The sequence below is a fragment of the Ananas comosus genome, linkage group 10, assembly GCF_001540865.1.
Source record: "Ananas comosus cultivar F153 linkage group 10, ASM154086v1, whole genome shotgun sequence".
In the NCBI taxonomy this organism is placed as follows: Eukaryota; Viridiplantae; Streptophyta; class Magnoliopsida; order Poales; family Bromeliaceae; genus Ananas; species Ananas comosus.
This window is the reverse complement of record NC_033630.1, coordinates 3,538,181-3,552,005: the sequence shown is the minus strand read 5'-3', so window position 1 is coordinate 3,552,005 and position 13,825 is coordinate 3,538,181. Positions and strand designations below refer to the sequence as shown.

General features: G+C 34.1%; 1 protein-coding gene across 1 annotated transcript; it reads left to right on the top strand.

Annotated features, from left to right (window-relative positions):
• Positions 324–5,560, top strand: LOC109716849 (proline-rich receptor-like protein kinase PERK1). The gene is made up of 9 exons (XM_020242452.1): positions 324–612; positions 967–1,076; positions 2,481–3,008; positions 3,226–3,312; positions 3,414–3,484; positions 4,250–4,326; positions 4,550–4,700; positions 4,790–4,951; positions 5,056–5,560. The coding sequence occupies exons 1-9, from the start codon at positions 506–508 to the stop codon at positions 5,212–5,214; spliced, it is 1,452 nt and encodes a 483-aa protein (XP_020098041.1). The 5' UTR covers positions 324–505; the 3' UTR covers positions 5,215–5,560.

The window sequence follows — 13,825 nt, the reverse complement described above, 5'->3', positions numbered from 1 at the left end:
TTTTTTTTGTATATAATTTAACAAAATATTAAGAAAAAAGCTGTCGAAAATATAAAAATAAAACCACATGAGGACAAATTGATACATTTTAAACCACAGGATATTAAAATCAGAACGTGCGAAACCACAGGGGGCTTTTTTAAAATTTTTCTTTTATTTTTTAATATTAAAAATTTTAAAAAGTGTCTAAACTCTTGGATGTATAAGTAGCATATCTCATTTCTTAAATTGTTTATGTTCAACATAGCATATCTCTTTTTTTTTCTTTCCTCTCACAAAAAAAAAAAAAAAAAAAAAAAAACATCGTGTATAATTCTTACCCAGATTTGTCTTGGAAACGACAAAAGCGGATTAGATTTGACTTCAAGCCAACATTACAGGAGAATCAAAAATCTCATTCCCAAGCTAGCCTAAATCCAAAAAAGAGAAATTAATCATTGTTCCCTTCTAATTTTTCTCTCCCTCTCTACCAAAAGAACCTGAGAAGAAGGACTAGAATCGGGAGATGCCTTGCAACTGCGACTTCCAGAAGCTGAAGCCGCTGCTGCGCTTCCCTCTCGCCTTCCTCGCCCTTGGGCTGTCTGCCTGCGGCTGCGCCACAGTACTCGTCGGGTAACTTCTCATGTCGAGTTAAAATAATAATTATAAGGTCAGAGATTCGAAGCTCTGTGTGAATTTCGTGCAGAGGTAGTCTTTAGCTAATGATAAGACTGAGGATTCGAGCCTTAAATTTGAGGCTCGAATCCCCAACTTTGGATTTAGGATACGTAGGTTCTTTCGGAATGAGCAATGCACCCAAATAAAAATAATAAAAAACTGTAAAATTGTTAAAAATAGTTGGCTTGGCATAAATAAATATAGTTTTCTAAGTATACTACTTTGATCTGCAAAAAAACAGAAAAGATATTTTACATGAAACTAAACACTAAGTTGTGAAGTGATTGTGCTACATGCATGTTGATACAGGTTGGTTGGAGGGTTCATATTCCGGCGATGCGAACTTCCGAAAGTCATCGTGCAGCTCGGTCTCTTGCTCATGGAAGCCCCCTGCTTCGTCTTGAGGACTTTCAAAACAAGTTAGCACCCCTACCCCCCCGCGTCTTTTTCCTTTTCATTCTTATGGGATCGTTGGCACCAATTATTAATCCCATAAACTCGAGCGGTTAGAAATATGCAGTTAATTCACTTAAAATGTATAGACAGAGTACTTACGAGTCTTAATTGTGACTCGGTCCAATCAGTATCATGTCAGTTCGAATATGACTCAGTCAATCCGACTTTTCGCTATTTCGAACGTGACTCAGTCCAACCTGTCCTCCTACCACAGGGCACAATACTGACCCCTTTAAGCCACGAGTTCTCTCTCTCTCTCTCTCTCTCTCTCTCTCTCTCTTTGAAGGGTCTTGTTGGCTCTGCTAAAGGGTATAGTGCAATTTGATAAAGTATTATATATGTTTATAATCTCCTCGACATTTTTATTTCCACTACAATAAAAATGTAAGACATTTCAACTGGTGCAAAATAAGTTTCCCTCTCATGTATGGCTTCTTCTATGTGTGTGATTCCTACATTCATTGCATGTATTGCGAAAAAAATTGTTCGAATTAAACAATCAACCAATCCTTCACTAACTCGCAGCTTAAGCTTTCGGATTGGCTTTGATTGGCTTTGATTGGCCTAAGCTAGTTTTTTGTGGTAGCGAAACCTTGTTCACACTTCCCTTGGTTTCAGCCCAGTTCCTCTGGTTTAGCTTGTTTCGAATCATTCAACATCATCCAGTTCTTTCAAGCATTAAATTTCAGTTGGTGACTATATATTAATATGTGCATTTTGAATTCCAGTACTTTACAACTTTCACAAAAAAAAGAAGAAGGGTTATCAATGTTCACATAAGATATTTCAGCAAATTATTTATTCTGCAACTTTTCTGCTCTGTACTAGATTAACTGTTAGATGATCAGCCAAGGGGATTAACAAAATTAAGTGTGATGTAATGCAAAGGAGGAATTTGTAAAACAAGAACAAAATCTGAAGAGCTGGGAAGGTCCTAGTACCAAAAGACTCAGTAGAACAATTATTCTCTATTTTTCTAGTGAGAATTGGTCGATACTCGGCGCGTTTAGCGCGCATCTTTTGATTTTTCGAGGGATCAAAATGCCTACTTAATGTAAGTTACAACTACTACTGTGACCTCTATTACTTGTCTCCTATTAATCGTTTCGAAAATTGATGCCTACATTTTAGTATCTGTTTCGGCCCAAGTAATTGATTTCGGTGTTCGCAGGTGTATGAATCGTGTTATGCATAGGCCAGTTTCAGAGTTAGTAACTTAAGTTGTCACGGACTTGCAGCATAGCTATAGTAATTAAGTTATTGAACTATTCGAATTACTCTTGTTAAATTGTTTTTCGAGGTTGACCAGAGCTTTTGAACTACTTGTTTGATGCTTTTGCTTCTACTAATTGATGCAATTTGGACAGCTGAACGATCCGATGGACAAACGAGAGAAGTGCAATATGACACTGCACCATGGGCACCGGAGCGCAATGAATCTCCATCAAGCGACCATGTCGTCAAAATGCTGCCAATACCAACACCACCGCCGTCGTTCTCGTCACCGCCACCTCATGCAAAAGTTAGCAATATCAGATCAGCGAATTCACTGACTCCATCTATAGTTGTCGGCTATCCTAACATTGGCTTTAGCCGCTTCACCTACGAAGAATTGGCAGCTGCAACAGGTGGCTTCACGAATGGTAATCTCTTAGGGGAGGGCGGTTTTGCGTACGTGCATAAAGGGAGGCTCACAGATGGCAGAGAAGTTGCTGTAAAGCAGTTGAAGGCCGAGAAAGGGTGGGCGGAGAGCGATTTCCATGTCGAGGTTGATGTCATAAGCCATGTGCATCATAAACACCTCGTTAGCTTGATTGGATGCTGCATCACAAAGGAAAATATGCTTCTCGTGCTTGAATACGTTCCGAATAAGACTTTGCATCATCACTTACATGGTAAATATTTAGAAACAGAAATAAGAGAAATCGGTGGTCCTCTTTACTTGGCTCTTTCCTGAAAAATTAGTTTAAGTTGGTGTTCGAAGTGTCTTTTTGACACATTAATGTTAAAACTTAAGTACTGTACTGGATGCAAGAATTTGCTCATCATTTTACGATTTTTCGGATGGTCAGATTGATATTCTTTAACATTTTAATAAGATAACTTTTACAGGGAAAGGCAAGTCTATCATCGATTGGCCAACTAGATTAAAGATTGCTGTTGGTTCTGCTAGAGGGCTGGCGTATTTGCATGAGGAGTGTGAGTTTCTGAATTTCCTGCTTCTTAAATATGATCGCGCTTATCTATTTCCTTTTTTTTTTGGTGTGTTTTTAATACTTGTTTCTTTCATGAAATCACAGGCCAACCAAGGATTGTTCATCGTGATATTAAGGCAGCCAATATTCTTTTAGATCATTCATTCGAGGCAAAGGTGCCGACAATTGTACTTAAAATCTGCATTTTAGGCTTGTTGTTCTCTTGTTTCTTTATACTGGTATAATTAGTTCAATTTTAGTCTGACAATTAAGATTTAAGGCATAACAGTAATAGATCTTATAAGATTGTACAATGAGAACCGAATAATATCTAATTCCTAGATAAGATAAGGAAGTACTTTTCAAGGTGAACTGCAAATGAGTGATGATTCTCAGTAAATTTTTCATCCTGAGAAGAGAATGACTCTATTGCAAGTCTGTGAATTGGTTTTAAGGTATACTGCTGGAAGTAGCGAAAACTGCGGTTTTCTCTTCTTAAACTTTCATATTTCTTTGATGAAACAGAGTAAAACCGTAACTAAATAGTTAGGATTGAAATACTCTGAAGATTATCATTTAATGATGAGGAAAATTTAGGAACAATAGCTATTGTATACATAACTACAATTTTGTGCAAAACTTCGACCTTTCCTTATCCTATTGATATAGAACAAACAAAAGAACATCCAGTAATTAACAGGAAGAGAGTAATGAGTAGTAATGCAATAATATCTTGCCTTACAGTGTTTTTCTGAGGATGTTATACTGATCATATGGGAAAATATATTGGAAGTAAATATGAAGAATATTGGTTAAAGGAGATTAGGATTCTTAATGATATTTGCAAGTGCTTGTTTTAGTCTTGATTTTAGTCTTAAGAGACAGAAAATGAGAACAAAGTGAAAAGGTAATATATGTGATGTTGTTTAGGTTGAATGTAGGTTGCAGATTTTGGTATCGCAAAGTTTATCAATGATGGCAACACCCATGTTTCGACTCGTATAATGGGAACTATTGGGTAAGACTTTATCTCATTAATTCTAAACTTCAATACATGTCAATGTAAAAGTTCACTAAAGAGGAAATAGTTTCCATATATATATATATCAATATTCATGCTACTTAACATCAATGTATTTAATCCCTAACCTTTTGGTTAAAATATCGTTCTAAAGTCATTAAAAGAAGAGCTTGCCTATATGCATTTCCGTTTTTACATCCAATTTGTTTGATGAATATAGATATTTAGCTCCGGAGTATGCTTCTACGGGCCAACTTACTGATAAATCCGACGTTTTCTCCTTCGGAGTGATGCTTCTTGAGCTGATCACTGGAAGACAACCTGTTATGAGGAGTGCTAACTCAACACTCCTCAGTGGTTTGGTCGATTGGGTTAGTTTCAATTTCGTAATTTCATTTTCTAACGAACTTGTTAATTGATTTTACGCAAGATAACATAGTTCCGACAACATATTACGCAGGCAAGGCCTTTGCTGACGAGAGCATTGCACGATGGAAACTACGACGCCCTCGTCGATCCGCGGTTGGCGACAAACTATGATCCTAACGAGATGAAGCTAATGGTTGCTTGTGCCGCTGCTTGCGTGCAGCACTCGGCACCGCATCGGCCACGGATGAGTCAGGTATCTCTTGCCCTGGGTGAATTATTTAGCTGTTGACTCATCATTGATGCTTTTAAGTTTCGACATGCTACATGCGCTAACCTATAGAGCGTAAAACGGCACAGGTCGTGCAAGCATTGGAAGGGGTTATATCACTCGAGGATCTGATTAATGATGCAGCTCAACACAATCAAATTGCAATACAAATTTCGGATGAGATCTTCAACGCAACTACAAGCAGTACAATGGAATCATGGACGGATTCGAAGGATTCATCTCATTAATGGAGTTCAAAAGACATTAGTATGAGGCCATTCATGTTAGAAACTAATGCTCAGGAGCACATAATATCTTTCTCTTCATGTATTTTACACATGTTTTTTTCTCATATGTATTTATCCATAGTTATTACCCAAGTTCTTTAATGTTGCCATCTAACATGAGAAAGATTGTGAAAAAAAAGATCATTTTTCTTTGACATGAAAGAAAAGCATAGAATTTTCTTCTCTTTTTTTTGACTCATCAGATGTAATTTTCAGACGTAAAGTGTAACTGTGTCTGAACAGCTAAACTTGCTTTCAATTGCGAAGCGAAGATCGAAATTGGAATGATGTTATAGTTCTTTTTCCATATTGAAATTGATTGTGTGAAAATAGAGTCTTTGTTATATTCTTTTTTGAGTTCTAGTGCATTTTGATTCTCATTCCAATTTCAGTTTTACCTGAGATTCAAAACTAAGATATTCTGCATACCAGGTTTTATGTGTAAATGCTGCTAATACTAAATTTGTCCCATTTCCTATTATGAATCAGTTTGGCTCTGCTTGAGCTTCTGTAGAAGCGCCGTTAGCGCCAGTTCTTTTAAAATCACTTACTGCTTGCCAGTTCTTTTAAAATCACCATAACTGCCAAATTGTAAACTTACTACTTGCCAAATACGTGCCTAGTGTTTTTTTTTTTTTTGAGAAAAAAATAGCATGCTACCCGCTTCATTCATTGGAAGAATAAATTAGGCTACGTGGGTGAGGCAACACGGGCCTCGATGGGGACGAAAAAAAAAAAAAACTACGACAACCGGGCAGACAAAACTTGGTTCCAAGACTTCGTCAGCTGCTTAATCTTGTGGGCTGGAAGGATGGCATCCGGTTGGGTATTCCTAAAGATCACGCCATTCCTAACCTTCCAGATAATCCACCAGCAAGCTACCAAACTGAAAATAATAGTACACGGTTTTTGTGTTCCCTTCCTCGTCATCCATCTGTCCCAGATCGAGGTCACATCATCTCCCCTATCTCCGAGCGGGGCGTTCACCAAGCTCGTCACCATAAGGAATCTCGAAAAAACACACCGTACGAATAAATGGTCGACCATTTCCTCTTTAGTCCCGCATAGCACGCAAGCTGTATTTCCAGTCCAACTTCTCTTAAGAAGGTTGTCGGCGGTGAGGGGCTGCTTCTTAAGGACGATTCAGCTAAAAACTTTTACTTTTAAGGGGCACTCGGAGTCCCCAGAGCGTGCTAAATCGCCCATCCCTTAAACCTCCATCATTCAACATCGAGCTATGCCTAGTGTTAATCAGAGTTTACGAGCTGTTTCAAAAACACAAACAGGCGTATACCGATTTTTTGGACAATGATATCGGAGCTAGTGCTATTGCTCCTCCATTTTAAGAAGTGCTCCTTGTAAGAAGCAGCGAATTCAATTCTCATTCCAAGCTTGTCTCGTCCAAAGTGCGAACCACACTCGCCCCAGATAAAATTATGTTGTGTTGAATCATGCTTAAGCTCCATTCATATTTTCCTTTTCATATAAGTACTTTAAATAAGTCCAATCCTAAAATTACAATTTTTAAAAAAAAGTGATATATGAGTTAATTGTTGCATGACAATATGGGCCAGGATTTGATGGACCTAAGCCTGGATCTAATTATTTCAAAATGGGCCAAATTGTAGTGGCCCAGCCCTGTGATACCTCTTTATAGAGTAACAAAACAAGAATAGTGATGTTGTGAGCACAAAAATTATTATTTTGTAGAGAAATACATTAAGACATTAAGAGCATTGCTATGTGTACACCCCGAAGTTCTGAAATTTTGTAGATACCCTTTCAATTTTTGAAATTTCATGAATAATCCTTCAAATGTCAAATATTGTTTCATGAATGCGCCCTTCTCATTAAAATCCACAAACATCCATCAATTTAATGTCTATTTCTATACATTTTAAAATAGAATGTTACCATTTTACCCCTACTTATCAGCATTTTTCATTAGAATTAAGTAGGTAAAGATATAAGAATTAGTTTCACTTATAACCTTCTAGAGTTTTTTAAAAAAATACTATAAATATCTTTATAAATATTGCTACCTCCTAAATGGTTTTTGAAATATATAATTTCTTACAAGCATATTACCACTGAAAATATATGAAAAAGACCCCTTCCGCTGTGAATTCTTGTGATTTAATCCCTATAATTTTATTTTTTACTAATCAAATTAAGGAAAGGTATTGAAAATTACTTTATGTATTATACGGATATTTTATCTTATACTTTTTAACCAATAACTTCTTATGTAATACGTGCTAAATGAGTTAATTCAGACATTATATTAGTTTAGATAGCTTTAACATAAAATTTTGTTTGGATTAGTTTCAAGTTGTAAGATGCTTAACCATTTTGTTCGACTTCTTCATATTTTATAAAATTTTTAGTTTGAATTTTTCTATATTAATTTAGATTTGAAAGTTTGTTTTAGCTCAGTTAACAAAAACCTTTTTTTTTGTAATTTACAAAGCATTCTTGAATTTAGAGGGTATTTACGAAACTATATTTGATTGTTTTCAAAAGCCATTGTTGACAAGGACAAAATAGGAATTCTGTTGCTATTAGTGTAACTTTTGATGAAAAATAGCAAGTGGGGTTATTTTTGAAAGTTTCTTACATACAGTGGGTCAACATTTATAATATTTAATTTTTAAAAGGGCATTTATGAAATTATATATTTTTGGAAGGGGCTATAGTAAATTTTTTCTTGCATTTATTCTAGTATATATATTTTTTCAGATTCAATAAACCTACTTTGTGAAAATAATTTCAACTTTGCAATATTACCAAAAAAAAAAAAAAAAAAAAAACTCTGCCCTTAAAGCCCTTTCTTTTTAAGGATTTGTTGATTCTATTTTCATTTAATTATAGGCAGTAGCTTTGTATAACAGAATTAGTAAACAGTTAAAATATGATTGTGAGGCCTAAAAAGCAAAAGCACAACTTGGGGTTTCCAAAAAAATTAAAAAAAAAAAAGAAAAGAAAAAAGAAACTTCAAATATTACCACCCTTATGTTTTCATACTTTTTCAATTTACTATCACGTGGTTTAAAGCATATCAATTTAGTGTCATGTGGTTTCATTTTTATCTTTTTATTATTTATTTTACTAATTTTTTTTGTTAAATTAGCGACAAAGTTAAAACTAAAGGATACTAAAGTGAATATTCGATAAATCTTAATCGGGTATCTGAAGTATTTTGTATATAATTTACAAAATATAAATAGAAAAACTGACGAAAAGATAAAAATAAAACCATATGACACTAACTTAATACACTATAAATCACATGACATTAAAGTGAAAAAATGCGAAACCATAAATGTGGTATTTAAAGTTTACCCAAAAAAAATAATTGCGCTACTCATAGAGATAATAAGACAAAACAAGTCGTTGCTCTAAATTTGAATAATGAAAAGCTAGCTTATGCTATCCTATTATCCTAATGTGAACCAAAAAGAAACCCGAGCAATTACTGAAGTCACGGAGGTGTTTACGCAGGCCCACATGACCTTTCCAAAACTGATAGGATAGCTAGGTTTGGAAGGCGCTTTATACAGAAGCGCTATTTGAAAAAGCACTGAAATGTTATTTAACTCAGCTTTTAAGATGCAATCTACATGCCACCATCGAAACGCGCTCGACCATATTTTATTCCAGCAGCTTCAAAATCGGAACCTTTTGCAAGCTGCAATTAATGAACTGCATTTCGAGATCAGGACGCTCGGGAGTTGGAAAGCACCGACGAGCTAGCGGTTAGACGTATTTATAAATGTAATATAGTTAAAAATATGCACTGTGTTTGATTGAATGTGTTAGAAAATACACTTTGTTTGATTGAATGTAGTAGAAAATACTACAGCTACAAATACTTTATTTAATTGCGTGCAATTGAAAAGTGCATTTATAATTTTTTGTCGTTATTATATATATGAAATGGTGAAATTATCCCTATGTGAGAAAGAAAAAAATATCTATTTAATAGATTATTAGATAGGTAAGTTTATCTTTATTTAAAAGAGATAATTACCTATATACTCCTCAAAACTTCTAAAATATTTCATTTATCTCCACTTTTTTTATTTCAAATATACCCTTCATTTATTTCTCCATTAGTCAAAATATCCCTTCTGTTAGTGTCTAGTAAGTCATCTCGGATTAAACCTGAGTTAAATTTCTACTATAGTTAAAATTAGTGAAAATACCTATTTTATCTCTAATTTAAGGGTAAATAAGAAAAGTTAGTGATTGTAGAAGGGTATATCTGAAAAGTTAAAAAATCAAAATACTTCTTTTGCCCCTGACTTAAGGGCAAATAAGAAAAGTTGGTGATGATAGAAGGATATATTCGGAATGGTAAAACGGTAATTTAATTTTGCAGAGATAACGACGGTTCCTAATAGTTAATTTTGAAAAACTTTGGAACTTTAAAGGGATATTTTTAATATTAGTTTTCTAAGAAGGAAAAATAATATAAGAAAGTCAAAAAATTTTAAAAAATATATAAGCAATTGCCCTTATTTAAAATTACTCTCTTGAAGTGCTCGAAATGAGTTTTTTCGTGCAGTTGAATTCAAATGTACCAAAACAAACATCAAATTTGTATATGCATACAATTACAAAACTGCAGTGTAATTACAACTATGCCGCTACGCGCAACCAAACAGTTTCTAAATGTAAAAGATTCGATGCTTTTGCTGCAGCAAAAGAAAAAAAAAAAAAACAGAAAATAATATATAAAAAACTAAAAAAAATATCTAAAATAATATTCTGTCAAAAATTAAGCCTTCCTGCAGCGATCGATACCATTCATATTGATGCTTGAGTTTGCTTCTACTGCTATTCTATTCTACCTTCAATGCGCGTCTATTCTTAGTTGCCAGTCCAGCCGGCGCGCTCGATTTATTCTTCCACCAGCCTGCAGCCCTGCAGCCCATGTGCCAGACTGCCCTGCGCCAACCGCGCGGCAGAATAATTTCAAATGAGACGGCCGAGATCACAGCACCCTCCGAAGCTTCCGTTGACTGCGGAGAGAGTCATTCGGTGCAAATATTATTTTCAATTCTTTATTGTTAAAATTTAATAAAACTTAGGTACAAATATTGTATGGAGACCACCTGTACTATATATCACCCTAATTAAATTCTGGGCTTTTTTTGCAAATAGTCCCCTTACAAATTTTTTTTTTAAAGTTGACCATGTCAAAAATTTATTTGCAAAAATGGTTCTGACCTCGCCACGCAAGCGCCACGTCAGCGCCACGCGGTCGGGGCTGGACCAGATGGTTAAGTTGAACACAGTGAACCATTCACCGTGTTCAATACAAAGTTTTTGTATTGGACACGGTGAATGATTCACCGTGTCCAATGCAAAATAACTAAGATCGAAATATTTGTATTGGACACGGTGAACCATTCACCGTGTCCAATACAAATAATTGGACACGGTGAATGGTTCACCGTGTCTAATACAAATACCTCCAACTTAGTCATTGTTGGGGTATTTGTATTGGACACGGTGAATCATTCATTCACCGTGTCCAATACAAAAATTTTGTATTGAACACGGTGAATGGTTCACCGTGTTCAACTTAAACACCGGGGCGCGTCCTGCCTGCGTGGCGCTGACGTGGCGCTGGCGTGGCAGGGGCTGGGCCATTTTTGTAAATAATTTTTGGACGGGACTATTTTTACAAATAAAATTTGTCAGGGGGCTATTTGCAAAAAAAAGCCCTTAAATTCTGTAATTGCCCCTTCAATTTTTTTTATTTATGTCCCATGTTCTATTAACTGCTCTTAATTAATTAGATACTCTTATTAATAAATCAATGACTACGTGAAGCTTGCGTAAGGACGTTTCCGAAATTGCTCCCTCAACTTTTGCATTTTATTAAAAATTAGAAAAAACTTTAAATACCGCCATTACGACTGTGGTTTCATATTTTCTCACTTTAATACCCTGTAGTTTAAAGTGTATTAATTTAGTGCTATATGGTTTCATTTTTATCTTTTTATTATCGACTCCACTAATTTTTTTCGTTAAATCAGTGACAAAGTTAAAACTAAAAGGTACTAAAGTGAATATTCGATAAATCTAGATAGGATACCTGAAATTTTTTGTATATAATTTAACAAACTATTAACGAAAAAATTGACGAAAAAATAAAAATGAAACCACAGTACGCTAACTTGATACACTTTAAACCACATGACACTAAAGTGGGAAAGTGCGAAACCACATGAGTGGTATTTGAAGTTTACCCTAAAAATTATATCTCCTGTACTATTAATTATTCTTAATTAGATCATTTATGAATAGATCAACGACTACGTGAAGCTCGTGTAAGGTAGGGACCGGCGACCCAAAGAATGAGCTCGTCCTTCGTTTGTATCTGTTCTTTAGTATACCATCTTTATTGGAGTTTGTGGCTTATAATCTGTAAATAGATTTATATGTTTAGAGGGATATAAATGATATTTTAGATTTTGAGAGAGCATGCACAATATTTTAATAAAGGTTTAGAGAGTTATGTTTGGAATTGCGGTAAAAAATTGTAGCTAGCAACTTAATCCAAGAGATTGATTGTTTAACTAAATACTGTTAGAATGCATAATTTTCTTTTTTAACAGTAGAATCGAAAACATTATATGATAATATTGCAAGAGAGAGAGAGAGAGAGAGAGAGAGAGAGAGAGAGAATGACATTAGTTTTTTTTTTAAAAGAAATGTATAGGATATTGTCTATACGTTTTATTGAATCTAGTAAGAGTTACATGTAAAATAAATATAAATTATAATTGTTAGGACTGAGTAGGCTTGCAGCATTAATTGATTCCCAAATTGAACCCTTTAGTTACAAAAATTTGAACTACATTAATGTATTATTATGAAATATTCAAGCTAATTCTTCAGATGATCTTATATAGACAATTCATTGAAATTGACATTAGTTTTGCTAACAACGTTATTGTAGCCATGAATTAAGGCAAGATGGAGACATTTTTGTTAAAGTTTCATGGCATCATACATACAGGATGCTACTTCTCTATTTGTGCTACAACAAGTCAAATTGACAATAATGTATGATGAAAGTGACCGTTACATAAAGCGAAATTCACATAATAACCAGTTAAGAATAGGGGTGTCAACGTGCCGAACACTAGCGAGCCAGAGTCCGCTCGTGTTCGGCTCGTTAAAGTATCGAGTCGAAAAATTCAACTTATGTTCGGCTCGTTAAAAAACGAGCCGAACACGAACTGGCTTACGAGTTAGCCAACGCATAGTAAGTTAAAAGAATTATGTAGGATATATATGAAAAATAAATTTATAAAATTATATCCGTTAGACTTTGATCTAATAGTTGAAACTTTACATATAAATAAGTCTTTTTATAATTAAGCTCGCTTTTATATTTTTATTTTGCTAAAAATTAAATAATAAAAATATATATTANAAACGAGCGATTAAATCTCGAACTCATTTCGAGCCAAACACGAGCTGACTCGCGAACAGCGAGCTGGATTCCCACCTCTAGTTAAGAATAAGAAGCTATGTGCACATGCCTGCAACCGTCCTGTTTTAAATAGTCTACAAATACATATACGTCAATCGTTTGCCATGTTACCTCTCTCATTTTATTCCAATTAATATAGGAACATGCACATGAAAAAGATAAATAAACAAATAAACTAAGTGTCTGTTTAATTAGCATTGAAAATTATCTAACGTAATTAAGCAATAGGAAACAGAAGCACATATCTATATATATATACTTTTCCATATTTGTTGTGTTACTAATCAATTTATATTATCAGGATTCAATTTACTAATTGTTTCAACAAAATTGGCATGTCTCTATAATTTTTCGCGACATTTATTAAGTTTGCTGCTGTAATAAGTACCTCTAAAGATTAACTTAATTTCTCGTAATGGATCACACTATTAAGAGCTTATTAGAGAAGTAGACGTATTATAGATATGAACGCATGAAATTTTTTTAGCACTCATAAAAGTTTTTTTTTTTTTCTTATTAATGAACAAAGTAGGGATTGTGCTATTTTTTTTTTTTCTTAAAAAAATAAAAAGATAAAAAGTAGAGAAACTGTTTCACCCAATTATTTCAAAAGCAAAGTATTATCTAAAATAAAAAAATGATACAATCTCCAATTGATGCCTAACATGCAATCATTGCCAAGGAATATGAAGTAAAAAACTCTTTATGCTGCATTATTACATGCAATTATGGGCATAATCATCTCCTCCATTCTCAATGGATTAGATGCTGTGACATTTGTTATGTTATATATATATATTTTTTCTTTTTTAAGAAACATTTGTTATGTTAGCATGTTTATTGCTAGGGCATAGTTTTGGGCCCATACTAGAATTGAATTCAAATTAGAAAGACTATAATTTCCAATTTTTTTACAGTTCCTTAAAAATCTGAATTTTCATAGGTACCTCTAAAATGTCTAGCAGTTGAATTTTCATTATTTCTATTTGTTTCCTATAAACTTTATTTTTAATATTTCTACTCTATCTTTCATGTTATTTATCGCCATGAATCAGAAAT

Bases quoted from the DNA above. Each gene is read 5' to 3' on its own strand.
- LOC109716849 (XM_020242452.1), top strand. From the start codon at position 506: ATGCCTTGCAACTGCGACTTCCAGAAGCTGAAGCCGCTGCTGCGCTTC. The intron at 1,077-2,480 runs GTTAGCACCCCT...CAATTTGGACAG, and splicing joins CTTGAGGACTTTCAAAACAA to CTGAACGATCCGATGGACAA. The intron at 3,313-3,413 runs GTGAGTTTCTGA...ATGAAATCACAG, and splicing joins GGCGTATTTGCATGAGGAGT to GCCAACCAAGGATTGTTCAT.